Consider the following 25,032-nt stretch of genomic DNA (forward strand, 5'->3'; position numbering starts at 1 on the left):
GGGATGTCGTCCAGACTGGAAAAGTATGGCTGAATTGTTGCAGAACAGAGGGAAGGTGATCCAGATTGAAGGGATGGAGTTGCCAAAAGGCAGAATAGCAGATATGCAGGACAGCTACAAGTACCTGGATATCCCACAGGCCAATGTGAACAACAAGAAGAGATGTATGCCACTTATATTAAGACATGAAAACTCTTCAAAATGCACACAAGTCATCACCTACCAGCATCCTGAGAAACAGAAAGAGAGAGGGTAAGAATTAACAAGTGGCAAAACCACAATCCAGATTGAGACTTGGAGTATCCACATATACATCAAGAATATGGCCCACTGAAAACCAGACATAGTGGTGGTTAAGAAGGGGCAGAAAATTGCAGTTGTGATAGTTGAGGTGATCCCAGAGGACATCAACATCAGGTAGAAGGAGCACAAAAAAAAGTGCCGGGGGCTGAAGGAACAATTGAGTAGATGTGAAAGGTGAAGTCCAAAGTGGTCCCAGTGGTAATAGGAGCATTAGGAGCAGTAACCTTAAAACTGGAAGAGTGGCTTTAGCAGATTTTAGGTACAACATCAGAGCTCTATGCCAAGAAGAGTGCAGTCCTCAGAACACCTAAGATACTGCGCAGGACCAAACTCCCAGACTGCACACATACTACCCCAGGATGTGAAAGGGAGATTTTTCTTTTTTCACAGCATCTTTGTATGTTCTTCCTTTACATTCTCCTCTTTTTTACTTACCCTGATGCTTTTAGATTATCCTAATTATATTCATACCACCTACATGTTTTTCCACAATAGATTGCCGAAGGGGAAAAATAAAATGTCAGAAGGTTTATTTTATGCCAATCCTGGGACATCTCTCTGATGCTTAACATTGTCTAGTATTTTTGATACTCACTCAAGTACAATGATACTTACTGAGATATGATTCAATGATTTTTGCACATGTGTCTTGGTATCATTGTGTGTATGTTTCTGTATATACTGTATACAAGCAGCAAAAAAAGTCTTCTTTTCAAGATAGTTCTGATTTACTCCGACCTTTACCTGCCCCTTCCTATCCAAATTCACTAAAAGGTGAAATGTTTTTAAACACTTTTCATCTGTAATATAAGTCAAGCATTTATATAATTGCACATTTCATGTAAAGAGTAGGCATCTACAGTTTACTGCTTGTTGCAAATAGGTCACATGAGTGTGAGCTTTTTTTTTTACTTTTGGCAATGCAACTTAATTCATTTACATATTTCATATATTATTAAGCTCTTTAGGAATTTTTTGTGGATTTGTTATTTCAAATATGGTCTGAAATGAATTGGTGTATTGGTTCAGCTTTAAGATGCCACTCAATAAGCATGGCCATTTATGAATTAATCACACACATTATTAGTATATTATTAATTAAGAAAAAAAGCATGTGCCAGCTTGCCATGTATTATTAAACTTATTAAACTTTCATTCATCCATTTTCTTCCTATCCAATACAGTGGCAACTGGCTGGAGCCTGTCCCAGCTACTGACAGGCAGTGAGAGCCACAGTAGTCCCTATAGATATGTTGACAGGCCATCACAGGACTAACACAGTGAGACAGACAACCACAGACTCTTACATTCACACCTATGACCAATTTAATCACCAATTATCCTAACAAGCAGCAGAGAGCCTGGAGGCACAAGGAGAACATGCAAACACAGACAGAGCCCAGACAACCAGGAACTTCAAAATAGTAACCTTCTTGCTGTGTGGCCACTGCACCAATGTGTAACTCTGCTCTGACAAAAAACAAAACAAAAAAACAGCGTTATTACATTTGGAGATTTAACAGTTCTTCTAATTTTTCTTCTCCTGCAGTTAATCACAACTCACTGCTTTTCTCCGCCACACTTCACTGTTGAGTTCTATTTAAACTGCTGTGCTCTGGATGCGAGATCCTGCTGTAGTAAACGGGAACCTGGTTCATGCGCAGTGAACCCAGACGCAAACAAGAACACCTTGCCGGAGTACAAGGTTAACACTCTTTAAGTGTCGTGTGTGCGATTTTTTGTGTCCGTGTTAATGTCTGTGAGCAAAGATTATCTCAACTGTGTGTTTTTGTGTGAAGGTGATTGGCATCAGTGATAAATCACTTCCACCTCTCTCATTTACAAGCACCTCATTAGATTTGTCCTTTAACAAGCCAATCAAACAGTACTCTAATTAATAAATCATATCACCACGGTAACAGCAGCCACAGGTCAATGCATCCTGGGAAAGAGGCATCTGTTTGCTGCTTTTAGAAACAAGTGTATTTTTGTGTGTGTGTGTATGTGTGTGTGTGTGTGTGTGTGTGTGTGTGTGTGTGTGTGTTCCTATTTGTGTCGCTAAGAAAACTTTATTTTTTTATTTTAGTTGATATAGGTGCAGATTAAATGTAGATATAATGCCATATGTCTATGCATTGATTAATGAATTAATTAGTTAGCTAAATATTTTCACTTCGTCCAGTAATCACATTTTTCATGCACTATTTCAATCATGTTTGATAATGACTGACTATTTTTATCTTACAAAAAATGGCTAGTATTAACACAGATTGAGATTTCATACATTCATGCTTACAGCGCTGTACTTGCACTGCTGTGGACTTTATTTTTGTACTGTGATGTGTAAATAATTTTTATCCAAGCTTCCACTGAATTAGGATTTAACTGTATGTCATTATGGAAAGGTTCTTATTTAAATGGTTCATGTTAATTAAATTCATGTATGTCCCAAACAAAACTACTGTATAACATTAACTTTTACTGTAGAAGGACCGATGACCATCTTACAAAACTAGGTCTGAACAACTTAATGAGATCTTTATCTAATTAAATAAACTGGTATAACACGTTATTTGGGGAATGGGTGTGTAAAACAATGATATAATAAGATTAGGCAACAATAATTATTATATTATTTTCATTTAATATACACTATTCTGCAAAAGTCTTGAGCCACCCGTCATTAATATTTTTCTAGGAAAATTGAAAATAAGCTTTATATGGTGGATCAAAATCTGACCATACTTTTCTGCATTTGTAATTCTGTCAATTTTGACAAGATCCATGGCATCACTGGCTGAAATGAAGTCCCAAACCACGACAGAGCCTTCACTGCTTTTAAATCAGTGGCTGTAGATGCTCACTGTTTTACCTCTCTCCTTATACTGATGATGATTTGATCCAAAAATCTCTGTCACAGTCTGCCACTGATTTTCAGTCCAGTTCTTGTCTAATTTGACATACCTCACCCTTTATACCCCGTTTCCATTCTTTAACAATGGCTTCTTGACAGCAAACCTTCCACTGAGATCATTACTGATGAAGCTACGGCAAATCAAAGTATCCAGGCCAGATGCATCTCTCAGGTCTTGGGTCAGGTCTTTGCTGGAAAAATGTTCCCCTATTTCTTAATAACATAACTTTCAGATAGAGTTCATCGACTGTTGGCAGATTTTTTCCTCCACTTCTCCAGTTTCCTAAAAGTTTTTAAGGACATACGTCCCACCATGCAAAAATATGTCAAGATTTTGGCTATTAACATCTTAGGAATCACCTTACTGATGCATATTTTAGTGATAATTTTTTGACCCCAATACAGGAAGTTGATAAAAAAAAAAGTCCTAATCCCAATCCTGTTAATCTTACCCAATAGGCACGGTCAGTGTGAGCCAATGTGGGTGAGGGGACTCCTTCAGTACTAACCACCTAGAAATCATCTGGGCAAAAAAGCACAAGGAAATGATAAAAATCACAAAACAATAATCAAATCACTTAAACGATACTCATCTAATGAACTTACTTTGAGCTAATGCTGAGTTTGTTCTTGTCTTTAGTCAGAAAAGGTTTGAGAAAGGATGAGCATATCTGGATCCAAAGATGCACTTATCCCTGTGTTCCGAGTTGATGATAATCACCGAACACGAAAGCAGCTGGGCATCCAGTGGAAGTATGATGTAAATCAAAATCCTTCTGAATTAACCATCTAACACGGCATACAATGAGCAGATGAAAAGCAAAAAATTCCAAACTCAATTTACAGGTTGGACTTCTGTTCCCCCTCTAGCGTCTCTGTTGGAATTTTCAGCTGTGAACCTCTTAGATCCAATCTTCTGAAACACTCATCTTGCAGAGGATAAAAGGGAAGAATCCCAAATCTCTTTTATACCCCACTTTATACCTGCTCACCCATTCTTCCCCTTCCTTCACTGGAAGTCACATCTTCACATTTTGGACATTTTTACATCAACATTTATTATAACATAATCCCTTTGCAATTCAAATACTGAGGAATACTTTTATTTTTTTTAACTTTGTGTTTGTCAGTCATCATTTATTTATTTATATATTATATAGATATATAAATGTATATATTTATTTTTGCATTTTATGAAACTTGTATTAAATCATACATTGTGTAGGTCAAACATTCTCTGCAGTTAGTGGCTCCAGTGTGTCACTTTCATGCCCATCCTGCACCACACGTTTCACTACTCAAAGTACTTTTCTCATTTATATATTGATGAAACTTATATTTTTATTTTTCTTTGATTAAGAATAAAAATGCTTTATTATGGGATAATATAGAAAAACTCTCTTTTAGCACTCTGGTCATTTTTACTCACATAAAACTTGATATTAAGACATTTTAACCTTTCTTTGCTATGCTGTAGAGGCAACCAGGGGGGACTTACTCAGTCTCTTCCTACCCCAGGTCACACAGTTTCTAGTTTCTAACATGAACAGCTTCTTTGCTAAGTTACCCACGAAGCTGCTCTTGAGTTTGATGTCTTTTTCATGATTCACTGATTCATAGGTCAATATTAAACAACAAACTGAACTGAAAATCTTCTTGTACTGGACTGAAAACGAGTGGAAAAAACAGCCAATGTCCTTTGAAAAACTTTGAAAGACCTTCAGAAAGCCTGGAGAACTGTTGCTCAAGGCCTCTTTCTGGCTCCTTAGAAGCAAATTATAAAGAAATGAGGCATGGTTCCAAACTTTTATAAAGTTCTGGAGATTTATGGCAAAGTAACACATCTTAACAAAGTGGTCAGGGGTTTAGCTCTGTTCTTATTTCTTTTTTATTTCTTATTCCTGTGTGGTTTGTGTATGTATGCACTTTTGTACACTACTGTATGTGTGAAGAGTATTGACTTAATTATTGAGTTAAAGTGGTCATAAGTTTTATTTAAATTACCATTAAATCCATTGAAAACTCACAAAAATAATACATTTTCATACAGTTTCAGAAGCAGAAAGAGAGACCTTTTCAAAGACAAGTCAGTACGAGATTGAAAGGGTAAACAGGGATTTGATGTTCACATGCTGTCAAAGCATCAGAAAGCAACAAAGTCTGACTTTGTGTCAGCAAATACCAGAGAAAAGTATGTACCTGTTCAAGAATGAATTTTTAATTAATATGTCTTGTGATTTTCTCTGAAAAGAGGGGAGTGAGAAAGAGTAACATGATTTTCTTCCACGAATGCAATTCAGGGTGGCAGGGGCACTAGAGCTACTTCAGCTACCATAGGGTGAGAGGCAAGGTACACCCTGGACAGATTGCCACTCTGTCGCAGAGCTAACACAGAGTGACAGACCACCATTGACATCTAAATTCACACCTGCTCCCAATGTAGAATAACCAATTAACTTAAGCCCACTAACTGCACGTGTTTAGACTGTTGGAGGAAGCCGACTACGCCTGCAGTCGTGTGAAGAACACACATATTCCACGCAAAAAGGCCCTGGCGAAATGGGAAATCACATCCAGATTTGTGCAGTGCTAACCACCATGTTACCGTGCTGCCTGAAAAAAAGGCTATTAAGTTGATGGAGACTAGACGGGGTAATCCAATAAAGATTAAAAACTTGGGAAAAGAAAATTACTAACAGCATTTAGCCCTTTAGAAATGAAAGAGTTGAAAGTGCTGTGTAAAGTACTTGAACAGTGTCTAAAGATGTTTTTTTAGACAATAAAACAAAAGATAAAGAAATGAAAGAGAGGGAATCGTACAGTCAATTGCCTGTCTCCCTCTCACTAAATTCCATATCACCAAACTCTTTTCTCATTCTCCTTTTCATCCCCACTTTGTAAGCCAGTCTGTCCTCATTCCATTATATGGTGCAGGGGCTCAGAGGTTGATGTATGAGTGCTCCATAGAGGGACTTGGACATGAGAGACTGCTGGACATTCATCACATACATCAGTCACACATACAGTCTTTGGTCAAAAGCATCAAAGGGAGCTTTGAGTGGAGCTGCTTGGCTGACAACACACAACTCAATTAGGATAGAAGGCATAAAGAAATGCAAGTACTGTAATACAGTGAACGGAGATGTGTGTGTGTGTGTGTGGTGTGTGTGTTTGTGGGGGTTATTGCAGTTGGTGTTCAAAGAAGAATGAGGTTTAAGTGATGGTGCGACCAGTGTAGAAGAACAAGATGGAGTGAATTATGCTTCATGCTAATACTAAACATGTCTAGTACTTATACATTTTATGGTCTAACTACTACTGTAGGTAACATGCAAGGAATAAATTTGTGCAGTTTAAAGTTGTGAGTTCAAAGACATTAACACTGTAATGCAACAGTATATAATTTATGGCAGTTTCAAATCAAACTCATCAATTTTTTTTTTTTTTGAGTTGCTAATTTGAAAGTTTTTTGGAAACGGGCAAAAATCCAAAAAACAAAACAAAATCCAATGAAATGAAATGATAGAATAAAAAGTAGCTACTAGGACATAGTAGTTTAAAAAAAATGATGTCATCAGTGACCCTTGCATGCATCATAAAGAATAATCAGATGCATTTTGTGTTGTTCCCTTTTTTATTGTTTATATGCCTCTTTGCTGTTTTGGCCTGTATTTATTTTGCTTTTCTATCAAAGGCATGATGAAATTGACAAAAATCATTGAATTATTGTGCTCTTTTAAAAGGAACATTCTTAAAGTAAAAGCTGGGGCGAAAGCTTTCTTACACTTGCTGAAAGTTCGAAAAGCATGACGGCTGGGCAATATGAGGGACATGTGTGTGAGTATGTGCTAATGTGTAGTGGGGGTGGGTGGTGGGGTAATGATAGAGGAGGCCCTGAACGGGGTCATAAAGCCTGTGTGCTGATTCTGTCACCAGAAGATTTACACACACACACACACACACACACAAGCATGTGATGTACTTACAGAAGGCGTCCATCACATCTCTCAGAGTATGACTCCCCTTGGAAATTGTCTTTCTCTCCCTCTTGTTATTCCTCGTTGTATTTTTATTCTCTAAGTGTCGCTATCTCATTCACACAGAGTGGTCTACACCATTGTTATACCCCCTCTTAGTAATAACACAGTGGGAAACAGAAACAGTTTTTTGGTTTTTTTTGTCCCTTTCTCAAAGTCACAGCGATTATCTTCTCGACTGTAATGCCACACACAGACACACACACAGACACCAGCCAATGGACACTGACACACCATCACTAGGTTTCCTTACATGGTAGAAGGGACTCGTTTAGCGTTTTGTCATTGACGTATATAAATATGAGATCATGACTGTGTGACAGTGATAATGTGAGTTGACTTGTTTTTGTGGTGGTAAACTAGCTTGCAGGACGGATGACTACTTGCTATTTTTTTTCTTCATTTATTTATGTTTGATCAAGAAATAAATGTTAATAATAAATGTCAACTATGTTAATACTGGTGGTATTTTCTACTTCTACCCTCATAAAAAATGCAACATTTTAATGCAACTTATTGCTCACAAAAAACATATGACAGGGTTAGGGTTAAACACTGAAATATATATTTGGCAAATCACAGCCAATCATAATGATTTCTTTATGTCGTGTAATGTGCTACCGAGCTAAAAAGCATCCCAGAAAACAGTTTAGTCTCTCACCATCTTTTTTGGTGGTTTTCAAAGAGTTTTAAAAAAAGAGGCCACATTGCCAGCAAAGTCTCTTTCCATGAGGCTTTCCATCTATCTCCTCGTGATGAGAGAGCACAAGAGAGAGAGAAAGAAAGGATTTTAAGTCTGCTGTTGGTGTTGGCGGTGTTTAACAGTGTCGGCTTCTTGATTGACAGATACTGACTCAGCGGGAGGCAACATGCCAGAGAGAAGGGAAGAGAGGGAGGAAGGGAAAAAAGAAATCAACAATATTGGAAGAGCAAGAATGGGGCTGGAAAACAATTTAAGCGGAGAGAGAGGCAAACATAATGACAGAGAAAGAAACAAAAGGGAAACCGCAATGTGCTTTACAGATCTTACTCACAAAGATGCACACATAATGACAACCAAAATAACATTACTCTTTGGAGAGCACTGCATTTACACATTTTGCATATGGGACTATGTGGATTCTGTCTCGGTGTTATATCTGTCTCAGTACAGCATTCAGCTTCTAAATAACTACATAAACGGAGCTGTATGTTAAAACCAAATCATCATATTATTAGAAAAGTAGATTCTATTTCAGGACGTCGGTGACATCTTTGTGACAGAGCTGCTCAAGCCTTTGAAATACTAATGGACAAACTCTACAGAATTCTGTGTGGGGTGTTTTGTTCAGAGTTAAGAAAGATATACTGTAATAATAAAAATTGTTCAACTTCAATATTGAACATCTGAAAAGTCATGGTGTGTCATGAATCAGTGTGTGGGAATCTTTGCCAGCTGTCAGTGAGTAAGTGAGATGAGCGATGATTGTTGAGCCTCTAAACTACAGCTCATAGCTACTGTCTAACCAGCTATCAGTCATATTTTACTCCTATTATTATTACAAAGCTGTCATCCCTTAATAATTTACAGATACTGGAGGTTTGAGCAGATACTGTAGAACAGAAAGCATTAAGTCAGTTTGTAAGACTTTAAATATAAGGGTATCGCTGTTTGCACAATGCAGAAAAAAAGTGTTGTATCCATTCAAATATTTAAGTGAGAATATGTCTTCTTAATAAAGATGATAAGTTGGTGGGCAAGAACGTTATAACTCAAGCCTCATGTAATGTTGCCTGTCTTAGCGCTACCTCTAAAATGAAACTAAAATTGATTCTGAAACAGTACAGTGTCTTTTTGGTGTAAGCATGCAGTTCAGGTCTGCTGTGAGTGTGTGGCAAAAAGATAACATTTTTCTAACCATTATTTAACAATTTTGAGTAGCCAAGCAGTGTAAAAAGACCTTCTTCAATCATCTACCTGCTAGCAGCACATGATTATATAATAGCATGAGAGGACACCTGCTCCATAGTGGGGAAACATCCCAGTGGGGGGAGTAAACTTGCCAATCAGAACACAATGCAGATTTCTTTTTTTAATTCTCTGCCTGCTGTTTTTTTTTTAGCTCTTTTTCAAAATTGAATTTTTTTTCTGGTTTTTCCCATTTTCCTTCTCCATTTTAATCACCCACTAATTAGTCTCGTGGGCCCCGAACAAACGAAAGACCTCATTCGAGGTAGATAAATCTAGACAGAGACAAATCTCTGTCTAGAGACAGTTTCGTTTCTATAAATAGAGATGACTGTAAAACATCCCTTTAGCTCCAAAGCAGGGTTTCAAAAAGCATAAACATCAGAACAACAGGATAAACAAAAATGAAGGAGGGTAGAAAAGAAAAGGCTTGTTTCTTTATAGTTTGCTGACAATCCAACATTGTTATAAACTATGGCTTGAATGTTTTAATTTGGTGCCAAGTGGTGAAGTTGAACAAGTATGGTAATGTGGTGGGTTGATACGTGTGTTAACCATTTACTTTGAGCTCTGATCTTAACCAGTGAGTAGATGCCATTATTTAGGAGCTGGACTTCTCAGTGATAGTGCTATCATGTTGTCTTGTTTCTCTGTCCATCATAAGAAGGGTAGACGAGGACACCTGTTTGTGCTTTTACTTAAGAATGTGTTTGACCAGGAGAACAAGACCTGTCCTTTTTAGTCTTCTCTTTTTACACTCGGCCTACAGCAGAACCTCTTGAATCTGTTGGAATACTGAACGGCTCACTGCAAAGGAGCCCCGTTTGTGTGTCTGAATATATTTAGGTGTGAACACATTGTTTATATTTGAATACATCCCTGTGTGTTTGCTGGTGCATGTAGCTGCAGTGTGATTTTGTGATTGTGTTTACTTGTTTGTGTGGATTTTTTTTTTTTTTTTGGTGTATACATGTGTGTGTGTGTGGTAGAGGTGGTGTGTGTGTGTGTGTGTGTGTGTGTTGTCCATTCCAGTGGCTGAACACCTGAATGCCCACAGTGACAGAGAGGAATGGCAGGCTGTCCAAACCAACAACCAACAGCCAACAGCGAGTGCTCCCAATTCAGTTGGCTTAGTGTTTTATCACACTAGTGCAAACACACTCACACAAACACATGAAAACAAAAACAAAAAACAAATGTAGCATTGCGACATCAATAGTATTTTGCATGCGTAAGCGTTCAATCCCCTGTTATAATGACCAGCACACATCATAACAACTGATGCCTACAGTGCTGCTACTGATTTTGTTTGTGTATCCTTAGTTAACAAGGAGAATGGTCTTCCTAAAAGGCAAATAAGTCTGATATTTTTTAGCTATCATAGTGAATAATGAAACGATAATGGATGGTGAGAAAACTGGTTGCTTTGGGTATGAAATCAAAACAGACTGTGATAGAGTGAAGAAATGTATACATGCTTTAAAGTTTAATTTTACCTGGGCTAACTTTTATAAAATGGAAGAGGGTTTAAAAAACAAAACAAAATAAAAATAAATTAAAAAAGCAAAAAAAACAAACAAACCCTGGGTTCACTGTGCCTTTTATTATGTACAGTAACATATCATTTCTCCGGAGAATCTGGTCAAATCTTTGTTTGCAAGAGAAATCGATGAATTCCAGATTGAATGGTTGATCACATTTAGAAATTCCTTTTTTTTAAAACCATGGACACTCTCCTTTTCAGGGTAAAGTGATAATGTAAAGTTCAACTTAGTATGAATGACCGTTTCAAAAACCAGCATACATCATGGTACACAAGTGCAAGTGGTTTATCACATGTAGTAGAAGCACAATGCCAAACCATATTGTTTTCACATGTTTCTATAATTAAAGACTTTGTGTGCTTAGCTAACCTTTCTACATTTGTTGGAATAATTGTTGCATCTTCCATTTTTTAAGACCACAAAATTTGAAAACCTTGGTAATTAGTAATACATTTTGCTTTAATGATAAAACAATTTGTCTCCTCAGAACTCTAAAATGTAATGGTAAACATGGCCCTGTCCTGCCTGTTTCATTCATTGCTCTCTGACAGATACAGTGGCATGCCCACAGCACTTGAAATTCCACAGCAGCAGTACCAATCAGCAGTGTTGGGGAGTAACGGAATACATGTACCGCCGTTACGTATTTAGAATACAAAATATGAGTAACTGTATTCCGTTACAGTTACCGTTTAAAAAGGTGGTATTCAGAATACAGTTACTTTGTTGAAATAAATGGAATACACTGGGGTACTTTCCTGTTTCATTTTGTCGCGGGTCAGGACTGTTTGGGTTTTGTTTGACAGCTACGATCTTTTGTTCCAGGCGGCAGCGTTACGGTTGCCATGGTTACAGGGCGACGCTCTCTCTCTCTGCGACTGTGTGTTTCCTGGGTGAGAGAGCGCCTTTTCGTTGTTGTTGTTGTGCTAAGCTAACAGGCAGAATGCTACAAGCATAGCTCTAAAGAATGTAGCATCATGTTCAGTGTAGTCCGTGCTGCTGGGAGAATGGACTGCCATACACGTTATGTGTCTGTGAGCGCGAGGAGGGAGAAAAAGGGGAGTGGAAAGGTACGAGCAGTCATCGAGCAAAAACGGGAGCTGGAAGCATGTAAATATAATAATAACCACTGCAGCCAAGAAGAGTGCCTGACGAGCCCAGTTGTAAGTAAGCTATTAAGACTCGACTGTACACTGTGTTCGTGTTTTCCTCCGAAAACAACAAGTTCCGTTGGAGCAGCCTTTCAACGCCTCTCTCTGTCTGTCGCAAGAAAAGTTGACCCACACAACAAAGTAGAGCTATTTTTCGGCTACCAGCTGACAGGGACCCCGCCGTATTATGCTGGGCTTACACTGTGCGATTTTTTCAGTCGCGCGATTCAGCTCCTGCTCAAACTGTAAGATTGACTCGCAGGGGTTAGAAGTTCATAGGTCACGATGCAGGGTCTCACACTATACGGCCCGATGCTCTGATGCGACCTGAGTGCTCACACTGTGCGTCCATAAAAATGAAGGTTATAACAGAAATTCTGTCGCTCGCTCTCCATCTCCGTCTTTCACTCACACAGACACACCACCACCATCAACTTTGCTAAATTGCTAATGAAAAACATTGGTCAGGCAGCTGTGATTGAGCAGCAGTGTCGATCCAACTATTTTCAAGGTTGTTGTGGTCGTGATAATTTTGTGAGGCCACATCGAAAGGGCTCGGATGGTTCTACAGGTTGTGCCTCCATCGCTTGTGTCCAGATCACACGCTGCACTGCCGTGCTACGCCGTCTTTTTCGCTGACATTTGTGTTTGCGCGTGCGCAGTGTGGCAAACTGCGGTGACACCCTCACGACCAAGCGATTGATGATCGGGAGCTGGTCGTGAGGTGTCAATCGCTTCTCGTTACCCCACGTATACTACACGATGCACGACGCACGATGAAGGCCAAAATCGGGCCGATCGCCAAAACGATCGCACGACTCAAAAATCGGCTCAAAATGGGCCAAAAATCGCACAGTGTGAGCCCAGCATTAGTCAGAGGTCCCTTTACTACAGTTCGGAGTCGCGGACCTTCAGTAATAGTAATAAATCACACAGCAATAGTACATTCACATTGTTGTAAAAAGCATGATAATATCGTAGCGGGTCAGGGCTGTTCGGGGTTCTGCTTGTACAGTTATGTTTTGTGTATGTTGCCATGGTGACGGGTGACGCCCTCTCGCTGCGACGGTGTGTCCTTCCGGGGTCAGAGGGCGCCCTATGTGTGTTGTGGTTGCCGCGCTGAGCAGTTAGCTAGTGGCAGTGTGTTCTTCTGCAAATGTAATAAACGGCTGTGCTCCCTGGCTAGCTCACGGGAAGCAAGACCAAACGATACCTCCGTCTCCTCCTTGTCTGAACTCGCCACAATATATTAAGCAATCCAAAGTATTCAGAATACGTTACTGTCATTGAGTAACGTAACGGAATACGTTACAGAATACATTTTGGGGCATGTATTCTGTATTCTGTAATGGAATACATTTTAAAAGTAACCTTCCCAACACTGCCAATCAGCTATACATGCATGTTAAATTACGCTTTGATCTGGATTTCAGCTGTGAACCAAAATTCCCAAGTTTCCTGATTTCCTGAAGTCCATTCACTCTTCTATTTCTTATCCACCCTTGCACCCCGTCAAACCCGTCTATATGTCTGTCCCACCCTCTGCTTTCACATGCACAGTATAGTCAGGTGTTTCTAACATTTACAATCCACATACATTAAAATAACCTAGTCACATATGTGGCAAAGGATGGCACTGCACATTAGTGTAGGGGTGGGCGATATATCGAAGATACTCGATGTATCGCGAGTTATTCCGTGCACGATGGTTAAAAAGGCTTTATGTACTGAGTATAAATTTCCATAGCAATATTAAACTGTCTGGTAATTCACTGTGAGTTTTTTTTCTCCCACACGCTACGAATGCATCATTAAGCCCCCCACCCCACTGGAAAATGCTCTACCTGGCACACTGCAGTGAGAATGCGTGTTCATACGCTGCCAGAAAAATATGGCGACAGTGTGAGTTGCAGACGAGGAAGGGAATGAGACTCGCTGTCGTTTCGATTTCACAAGGAGGATGTCGAACAAAATGCGGTAATTTGCAAAACATGCCGTAAAACTATTGCTGCAAAAGGTAGCAGTACCACGAATTTATTCCACTAGCTGAAAAGTCGTCCACTGCACAATTAAGACTATTTTAAACTCCACATGTCAATGTCTCCCCACGCACCAAAGAAAACGCTAAATAAACCAGCTATGATACCTGTGACTGTTTTTATAGACACTATCTGGACTTCTGTTTCTGTCATTTGCAGGCATTAGGGCTGGGCCATATCATACCGTTCACGGTAATACCGGTATAATGTCGGGCAACGATAAGAAAATGAAATATCGCGATAGAATATGGGTAAAACGCGCATGCGTACCTTTGTTTTCATACGCACATGGCGGAAAAAGTATGGCGACGACAGAGAACGAGAAGGGCAAAAGCGGATCGGTGAATGAAACAGATGAACCAGAATTGGTTTGTAAAAATGCTGCAACTTCAGTGGTGTGGAACTGGATTAGCTTTCGTCCGTCAGATACACAACAAAGCACTATTTTTGGTAACGCATGGTAGCGGGCCGTCGTTATTACCGTGTTGTTTGGAAAATACGGCACACTTAAAATCAATCCTTTTATTTTACTGAAAATCGACAGTGCCCCTTATAATCCCATGTGCCTTATGTATGAATTCTGGTTGTGTTTACTGACCTCAAAACGATTTTATGTCGTACACGGCGCTCAAAAAGCTATCAAATGTTTTAGTACGACTTTGCTAAGCTACGAAGCCGCACCGCTTGATGGATTGTCGGAGCATTACGGCTATCGTAGGCAGGAGCCTCGCGGAGTGATACGCACTGTGCTTCAACATAATATTACCGTATTGTGTGTGTATAACCTCTTTTTAAGCATGGTTATGCTGAGGATATGTCGGCCAATTTCCACTGGAAATGCCTTTTGGTTAAACTTGTCAGCAAGGAATTTGCATTTGCACTGTTACATTTTTATATAACTTTAATGCACATAAAAAACAGCTGCTTGTTTAAGTGAAAATACGTTGATTTTTTTTTTGCATGAATGAAGTTGTGGAGTTGTAAAGTATTTTGTCTAGTGTCAATTATATCGTCAGTTATATCGTTATCGCAAATTTTCAAATGTATATCGTGATAAATATTTTTGGTCATATCGCTCTGCTCTAGCGGGCAGAGAAAGAACACCTTTTTAATTTCGGTTGTTTTGTTTTGTCTCGTCAATTGTTGCTTGATGTTGTTTTTTGTTACTATGATCTTTTGTTAGAGGTCAAGTGTTGACCACAGAGAGACAGATACTGTGACAGTATTGTCATCTGTGAAACACCTCTGTGTGCAACTGATATTGCACAAATAAAACATTTCAATTCATTTAGATTTTTTGTTTTCAAAGTAGAAAAAAATTAATTATTGGGACTATAAAACACAACTTGTACTGAAGGCTATTTTTGCCATTATTAAAATAATATTTTCTATCACATTGCTTTCAGTCTGTACTGAACTATAATCTGGTATCTGCAAGGAACCCACAAGACCTCCATATGAAGACAAATTTGCGATTTCTCATGTCATAATGGATTTTGAATGTCTCTTTTTATGCAAAATGTCACTGCTTGAAAGATGAACTACAATATAATGGAAAGATTTTTTTCTAGTACTATCTCCTGTCCTCTAATTCTCATTATTAGCTTTTTGTAAACTAATGTTGTTTATTTTGGGCTGCTTCTTCTGGGAGGTTGTGGGGGTGGAGATGTCACATGGATGGATCACAATCATATTTTTCTCCTGTTCATTTTTCTCATTTGTCGTCTCTTCTCCCCACTGTTCATATCCACGTCTCATCTCCTATCAGCTTTTTCTCGTATTTTCTCTTCTCTTGCTTAAAAAGATAGATAATATGATGGCACTATCGTAGTATGTACTTAGGTTTGTCATATACACCACATCCACACCAACCTCATCATGCTGGCAGTTTTGTTCATAAGTGTGCAACCTCTAATTTCTATAGTTGAACTTATATTTTTGAATATTTGTCAATTGTAAAAGTCAAAGTGTTGTTTACGCACCTCTACAACACATAAAACAGAGAAAATGAAGCAGACTAACTGAATTGAATGAAATCACTGTTATGGAGCTGATAGTGAGCTATAATGGTAACACTTGCAATATAGCTATAGTGCCTCTTGTTTTTACAGCTGTCATGGCATTATGATATTAATAAAGTTAGGTCGTACAGTGCAAGGCCTCTAGGCTGTGGTACACTATAGGATTGATTGATGGCTCTCTTGTCAGTTCAATCTACAAAATGTATTAGAAGAGAAGAAGGGACGAGTGTAGGGCAGAAGATGTGAGGGGGAGAAAGGGGAGAACAAAATTGATTGATTAGCAACAACGAAAATAGAAGAAAAAATGCAGCGAGGAAGAAAAGAAGGAAAATTTAAAATAATCTACTAAAAAGGAAAATAAAAAATAGTTTTATATATAGCACAAGCTTATTTTATGTTATTTTGCTCAATTTATGTTACTTGATAAGAAAGGAAATGTGCATTAGCAAGGATAACTGAAAGAGATAAGTGAAGGAGAGGTGAACAGGAGAATAATAAAAAAAAGAAAAGATCAAGCAACAATTTGTTTTTCTTTTGGATTTTCTGTAGCAAAGGGCCGAGTGGGCGGACAGACAATATTTTGTCAGACTGCAGAGTTAGACTGATAACCTTGGATATCTCTGAGTGAAATGAGACATAAATACACTTGCAAGACAATGAGTGTGTCAGTGAAAGAGTGTAATGTGGGGTGTTCACAGGAAAATACACAGTGACAAATGGCACAGTCACAAAACTGACCACACGCAATTAAGCAGTGACATTATGCATCTGACTGCCACCTGTGGAATTTAAGAAACAAACAAAAATACATCTTATGTTCATTTTACCAAGTGACAATGTGGCCCCAGTGAAACATACAAAGATGATATATACACATCGGCGAACAAGAATATCTATTGATTCCCATTCTTGATGCATGCATGGAGAAAAACGATAAGCACTCTTGGTCAGTACAGACTTCATTAAAGTTCAGTACACACATAGCAAACATATCAGCACAGAGCTACACACGGTGTGCTATCGATTAAGTGTGGACTCTGAATTCAGAGATAAAATCATCAGCAGCCCATTTCTCTGTCCTATTCTATAGCGATGCTGTGCTATTGATTCATATGCATTGTGTCTGCACACACTGAACAGATGCACCCAAAAAGAGAAATAGCTAAAACTGCTGTGTCTGTTGCAGGAGATTTCTTTTCACTGTGAAAAGGCAAAAAATATTGTAATCCATTAGCCCATTTGACAGATATTAAGCCTTCATTGCACTTGGCATTAATATGTGTTGCATACCCAAATTACGCTTGGATATAAATCAGTTGGGTTACATTTTGATAGAAGGTTGAATGCTTGTTTTTTTATGCACATCTAAAGTAGCCTCAGCTTTTCTTTTGCCACAAAAAAAGCAGATTGCAATATCTATCACATCCTTTCATCACCTCATTTAAATCTGGTATTCAAAAGTGTTTTTTCTTCCTCCATTTAAACAAATATTGGCCTTAAAACTGACATGATTGCTACAGATGCTAATGGTAATGTTGATCTGCTCTTGACTCAGTCTTGGGCACAATTCTGCCTCATATTGATGTACTTCTGCTTTCTCTTGTCACAGTTTATTCATCCAGTATTTTTGTTAATTTAGTTGGAAAAGGGTTCCTGCCATGTAAAGGAAAGCACAGTAATACTGTGTGTGTGATGACGCTATTAGATTATAGTTAATTAGAGTAAGGTTTTGGATCAGATTAGTTAATATTGGTTTGGTTAAAAAGTTCTGCTGATATCCTAAAATTCTGGCCAAGGGCTGAGGACTTTGGAAACACAATAGCTGTGTATGAGTTCAGGGGCTGCATCCTTCCGCATCCCGGCCCATGTAGACCGCGAAGGCCGGGTCCTCTGAAGACTGAGAAGGCTGGAAGTGCAAGGCTGTGAAATGGGATGGTCTAGCCTTCAGATTTGCGTCTCAAGCAGTCTCGGTGGAGTTTAATAAACTCAGCCGTCTGCTCCTTGCTATGTAAAGTATAACTGGACATTGGAGTAAATTCCCTACCATCCCACACTTCTGTTCAATCTGTTTTCTTTTTGACGTCTGTACAACTGTGTGAAAACTATAACTTTAATCTCAGCCACACCGATTTACTCAGGAACAAATAAAACACTGAAAAAAGCCAAACAATAACATTTTTAAGTTATCTAAGTGACTTATATATCATGTTTCATCTGATTAGCAAAAGACCGTCTGAAAACGATGTGCTGAAAACGTCGGAGCACTTTTCCAAATATGTGATGTCTTGATAGTGTCTATTGTGTGTAAATGGTTTGGTCAAACCACTATAAAGGTTACCCTCCTGTGTCTTTGTGTTTAGGTCAGTTTGTAAGTTAGGTCGTGTCTACTTTGTGTGATTAGGTTTCTGGAAGTTACTTTTGAGTAGCGTTATATTTAGTTGACCTCTTTTATGGGCCCGCCTATTATATTTAGAATTTTATCTTTTTAAACTTTTTGGGGTTAAAAAAAACATTCTGAAGATATTTTTCCTGTGTCCTCTTTGTATTTGCTGCTTGGTACACTGGATACACTGGATTTAACTGAATCCAATAAAAAATACTATGTAACGAATAATTTAAATTAAAATTTATCTTATGCCTCATCTTATACTTAGTAATCTTCATCAGCTTGAGGGGCAAGACCATCTAAGAACTGGAGTTTAATCCTTAATGTAAAGAGGAAGAAAACAGTGCGGTTTCCCAAGACATCAAAGTAAATCTTCAGCCACAACATGTTGTTATTCTGACTCATAAATATTAAAAAATCATTTTTTACATTATTACATTATTTTCAGTGCTAAAACTCATGGGTCAGACAGCCCTAGCCTTAAGGAGACAGAGGAGCTGAGGCCCCACTATCAATCCTCCTCAAGGTTAAGCTGTTAGCTTTAAAAGCTTGTTACTGTTTTTTTAGACTTCCATGGTGTTTATACACTGTCATGGCATGAATAACTCAAGCAGACCTTGGGGTTTGCCTCTTACGTATAAGAAACAGGACCCCTGTGGAGACACCAATCACAAGCTGATAGTTGTTTTAGACGCTCCTCTCCCCAAAATGAAACAATAAAACTTAGACAAGCAAAGCCTGCATTTCTTTTTTTCTTTTTTTTCTGCAGGCTAAGGCAAAAGTCAGCATTTTTTGTTTATCATCAAGGCTTGTTGGGTATCATCATGTGAGACTATATAGAGAAAAGGCATTGCAGGGGGGGAAGAAAAATCAACAGTCACTGAGGTGTTAAGGTCATGCAGTCTCAGCAAATAAAGACTTAATGTGTGTTTGTGTGTGTATGTGTGTGTTTGTGTCGTGTGTACGTAAAGAGAGAGACTGATAAAGAGGAAGAGAGAGATGTGCAAAAGTGAGATAGGAGGTGAATTAGGGAGAAAGCATGAAGGAACCAAGAGGGAATCTGAGGTATAGCGAGTGGGGTAAAAGAGTGAAAGAGAGTTAGGGAGTCAGATGGACAGAGATAATAGTGCCTTGCAGCCAGTGTCCATATCTCTTGCCACCAATGACTCCAATTGCTGCACTACAACTAATGGACTCTGTCCTCCTCTACCATCTTATCTGCCCTCTCTCTCTTTCTCCAGCCTCCCTTCCTATCTCTCAGTACTCAATGCTGTGCTATCTTTCCACTTTACAGCTCCACCTCTATCTCATTTTTATCATGCTTTGGTCTTACTCTTTCTCTCTCCTGTTATCTCACTCTCAAAACTCTAAAATGCTTCCATTCTTCCTCTTTTTTGCTATCTTATGTTTTTTGTATTTTCCGTTCTTCCTTCCTCCAAAACGCTGAAAGTTTAGCCTCTCCTCTTCCTGTTGTTGCTTATGCTGCATACAGAGACATTTCTGAACAATTTGATGCCCTACACAACTTTTTAATGTAACACTTCCTAATAACGACTAAGACTTTCTTCTAGTAATTTCCAAGTTATCATTGAGTTTTATTATGATAAGGTCTAATGCTGGAGTTTTTTGTTGTTTTTTTAATGTATCCACATCTCAGGGTAACTTATTTCTAGTTTTCTTTTTAATGAGCTGCAGTTTTTGGAGCTGATCCATCTAGCGCCTGTGGATCACCTCCAAAAACTCTTATTTTGGATGCAAAATGTAGAGACCATTTATCTTATGCGTTGGCTAGATCTGACTGTATTTTAGTACGCACCTGCAAATAAAAGACAAATCACAGTTATATGGTGTAATAGCTAATACCGATTGTACATTAATAGTGTTCCTCCAACTGGAGGCATCTGGTACAGGCTTACCTATGCCTTAAAATGGCCACAACACTCACTGAAAGGCAAAAATAAAAATTCCATTAATTGCTTGTTTTTGAATTTGTTTCTTCATAGTCATAACATTTCTCCACATTTGTTTATCATCCTTGTATAACTAAATTAATACAAACATTCACAATAATAGACAACATATGTTCAGTATTTTACTAGGGCATCTACAGCTGACAAACAGGGATAATAAACCCTCTGCATTTCCATTTCTTAAAAATGTCAGTATATAGATATTCTTCAAATAAAATTGAAGAATGAGAGAAATTTCTCAAAAAAAAATGTTACATCTTACATGTAACATTATATTTGTGTCTCCCTCAGATGACCCAGGAGCAGTATATCCTTGCAGCACAGCCCAACCCCCTCCACCAGAGAGGGGCTTCAGTTTGTGGTGCGCAGGTTTATCCAGCAGTGGGAATCTATGGCTGGAGAAAGAGATGCTTGTACTTTTTCATCCTCCTCCTCCTCGTCACCATGATTGTCAACCTGGCACTGACCATCTGGATTCTCAAAGTCATGAACTTCACTCCGGTAAGAAGCGCGTGTGTGTGTTTATATCATTAAAGTGTCAGGATGTTATATGGGCTTGTGTTTATGTGGGGGTTTATGTGAAAAATCTGAGAGAGTGCATTTAAAAGGGCTTCTGTAATGTAATGGAACATGGGAGTGATGATAATTTATGTGTGTGTGTGTGTGTGTGTGTGTGTGTGTGTGTGTGTGTGTGTGTGTGTGTGTGTGTGTGTGTGTGTTGGGGGGAGGGTTCTTTCTTCAAATTAAATCTTAATCAGTTGTCTTCACTCTATATGAAGTTTGTTTAGTCAAGCATATATTATTACGGTTACTGATTCCACTTCATTGTCGTTCACATGAACACATTGTTCATATCTTTGTCCACATCTCTTGGACCTAAGCAAACACCTGCATAGTGGCTGACATTGAAACTATAAACTCTAGATTCATGTTCACTGTGGGAGGACACAATAAAGTAATCCAGGAGAATCAACAAAGACATTGAAGGCTCATCCCCAAACCTGTTTTTCTTCATTGTGTATTCAGTATAGGTGGTATTAGACTTTGCTCCTCTGTTCCATCATCACTGTAATTTTAACTATGTCCTTATTTTTTGTGTGTTTTATTAATCCTGTTAATATATACACACCAAGGCTCATGTCCTGCTTTGTAAACACTTTCTAAGGCTTACATCATACACACATGCAATATCCATTATTGCCCCGGGGCCTAAGAAACTACACTGTGATAGTAGAATGTGAATGAGGCAGAATTTGACCCCTGTAAACCTCTAGTAAAGTCTTTCCACATAATGCCTTATGTTTCAGTAAGCAACTTAAGAATATTAAGATGGGAGAAACAGGGTCCGAGAGGTGGATGGGTAAATGCCTCAGGGAAGACACAGCAAGCAAGAAGTATAAAAGAGATGAAGATATGGCATAGGCCATGCCGTTTGTGTGAAAAAAACAGAGGCAGATACAAATATTTTTCACAGACAATCCTCAAAGAATTCTATATATCAAAATAAATGCATTTATAGTCTTGTAAAAAAGTAGTTCGTTCAAACTGCCTGTTAGAGGTGTGACTGGTGTTATGTGATAGGTGGGTGCTAAGGAAGCTATTCAGTAAATTCGACTCAGGTGGTTAATTGTACTAAAAGCCATCTATGTTATGTATTGTTTATATGTGGCACCAATTATCAGCTATGTCTATGAATGATGCATATGATACACATGATGTTGTTTTTGCTGCTGCAGAAAGACAATAATTAATTTTTCTATTTTAAATGGACGATTCTTCAGGGCCTGGAAGCATGGCTATTTCAGTGTCTCATGGAGGGAGGTGGGTGGTGGATGAGCTGACATATAGTCTGACATTCAGTCACTGGTGCAAAAACTTGTTACCAAAGTATACACTAACACATTCCAGCCTGAAAGTAGTTCAGGTCAGATTTTAGCAAAAAGCAATAAGCGAAATGCTAAGTCAAGAAGACACAGACGTAATATTGGAAAGGAGTTACTTATATCTGTGATAGATAAATAAATCAGACATGGGTTTATCTAGCAGACTAAAACATAGTGACTGTATACCACATTAGGATCTGTTTAAATAAATAACAGGAGATGGAGCAACACACCTTATACACAGTATTATATTATTTTATCTTTTTAAAACTGTCACAGTAAACATGAATCTCATGTCAGAAAGAAGACATATTAACGTGTTACTTGTTAACCCACTGCTGGCTGCTGCACGTTTCTTTCACAGAAAAGTAAGTTTAGTGAGTTTGTGATTGACCTATGGAGAAAGAGAAAGCAAGCAATGGTGGGAATTTACTCAGAAAAAAAAGGGTGGTAGCAACTGGAGCAGAGGAAAGTTACAGTTAGCAATTTAGACTATGAAGTGCCAGTGTAATAGCTGCATGATTTCCCTGCCAGCTTTAAGCCTGTTTCTTCAGTTGGTTTAGAGATAGAGATCAACAGATGAGATCACAGTTGGAGCAGAGCAAAGTTATAGTTTAGACTGTGAAGTATTAGTATTGACTGCAGTTTTGAAGCAGAAGACCTCGGGCGCTTACTAATTTCCTCCAAAAAAAACAAAACATTATAGTGCATAAAAGAGTGAACAGTGTAGAATTTCGCCTTCTAAAAATGCCAGGAGAGGATTGTTGCTCACTGGAGAAATCTGAATATTTTTTTGGAATTTCTTATGATTTACTAATTTCCCTTCTAACAGCCAGCTCTGAGTCTTCAGCTGGTTCAGAGATATGGATCGACTTATCTGAGAGGAGTAGTTTGTTAGTTTATGAAATCAATGAATAATTGAAAAAATAAGCAGCAACATGGTCACGCAGCACCCTTTTTCTTGATGACTATAACTTGTTTACAGAAAAATGCAACCATCAAGTATATTGCTTAAAATGCGCAGCGCATGATTTAGACCTCAAATCATGGTGCGAATAGCTAAATAGAAAAAGACTGAATTTATAAGTGATGCAATTCTCCATCATAGTTCTTTGCTTATTTGAAGATGTGTATTTATATTTACTGGAGCACAGCTGTGTGACAAATTAAGTCTGCCAGCAGAGAAATTTGGCAATATGAGTTTTTAGTAATTTAGCTGCAATCTGGCACAAAGTGTACTTTAAAAAGTGTTCATGCTGTGCTTACCAGGGAGCCTCCATTGTATTCCAAAAAAAAGCTGCATGTAGTGCAGTTACTGTATTAGTGAGCAATTCAAATACAATGGCTTTAAAAATTCCATTAAAATCAAATGTTTGCGATAAATTATTGAAACTTTGCTAAAGAAGTAAAAAAACAACAACACTATTTTCATCATGTAAATAATGTGCCTGTACTGTATCATTGTAATCACAGCAAAGTAAGTTCAGAGGTAGCTAATATATACCATTCAGCCACAACTTTGAAATCACTGGTTTATTCTTACATAGGTCCCCTTTGTGACAAAGGTCACAAAGGGGCTCTGCAGGTATCTTGTGGTATCTGTCAGTGGATGTTAGCAGAAGATTCTCCGGGGTGTATTATGTTGACTGATTTTGCAAGCACAGTTGTCTGCTATTATTTTATAAGGCATATGCCATAAGAATAGAAACTCTTTAACTTACAAGCTCAGAAACACCAATGCACAACTAAATTTCCCTTCATAATTCCTAAATTTCTCTTCCAAATTTGGCTAGTGGGAGTTGGCATCATGTGTGGCCCAGTGATTGTCATTTTCATCATCACAATTCAAATCACATCTAACTGGCCACAGTATAATGATGGCCTTTCTCAAACTTGTTGTTTTGTTTGGAGCTGCCAGATGTGATTGCCATTGTGATGTTTTGGGAAGAGAAAAAAAAAGAGATTTGCTTTTGAAGAGACAGCTTTGGCAGTAAATTGGAGAGCAGGGACTGGTGGGGATATAAGTTTATATGTGTGTGTGTGTGTGTTTGTATTTGTTCAAGAGAAAGAGAACAAGAGAGAAAGCGAAGCTGAGGGAGAAAGAATATGTGCGTGTATTTGTGTGTGTGCCAGCAATTATTCAGCAATTGTTCATGCTGACGTGTGTATATGTCTGACGTGTGTGTGCCTTTTCATGCCTGTGTGTACCGATACTCACATGTGATTGTGTTTATGTTCTCCCCTGAGTCCTTTGGGCCTTCACAGCAGAGAAATTCAATTTCAGTTGTCACTCACCAATCAGCCTGCCTAATTCCTGTCTGGACTTGAGCGTGGTGTGTTTGTGTGCATGTGTGTGTCTTAGAGTGTGCACTGTGTAGAGTGAGTGTTTTCTTTTTTACCTGCTTATTCTTTTTGGCTAAGCATAATGTAATTTGTAATGTGCTGCCTTGTGTGTTTCCATAATGACCTCTTTTAATATGTGCGTAAATTATTAAAATACTTCTGCTACAACATTAAGCCATAAACCAGATGCGATTTTACAACACTGAGAATTGCATTTCAACTTTGGCCTTACAAAACCATTGTCCAGTTTTGCTAAGTGTGTATGTTAAAACAGCAGAATTCGTTTTTATAGTGTGGTTGAAACTCCTGAGTTGAAACATTTATGTGTAACTTTGTGCAGAAGCTTTATTCTTTCACCACACCGAAGCGATAAATAGTCTATGAATAACTATAAAACTGTCAGAGGTCTGCAGTGTGTTTCAGCATTCATACACACACACACACACACACACACACACACACACACACACACACACACACACACACACACACA

At 38.4% G+C, this 25,032-nt stretch overlaps 1 protein-coding gene across 1 annotated transcript in view; it reads left to right on the plus strand.

Moving 5' to 3' along the window:
* The window catches only part of LOC102210925 (zeta-sarcoglycan), a 360,423-nt gene that overhangs the window by 175,421 nt on the left and 159,970 nt on the right, over positions 1-25,032 (plus strand). Inside the window, exon 2 of the mRNA XM_005736302.2 lies at positions 20,605-20,814. Within this exon, the coding sequence (XP_005736359.1) occupies positions 20,605-20,814 (210 nt within the window). The remainder of the gene's footprint in view (positions 1-20,604; positions 20,815-25,032) is intronic.

This window comes from Pundamilia nyererei, unplaced genomic scaffold (genome assembly GCF_000239375.1).
Source record: "Pundamilia nyererei isolate P.nyererei 1_Seehausen unplaced genomic scaffold, PunNye1.0 scaffold00068, whole genome shotgun sequence".
Taxonomy (NCBI): Eukaryota; Metazoa; Chordata; class Actinopteri; order Cichliformes; family Cichlidae; genus Pundamilia; species Pundamilia nyererei.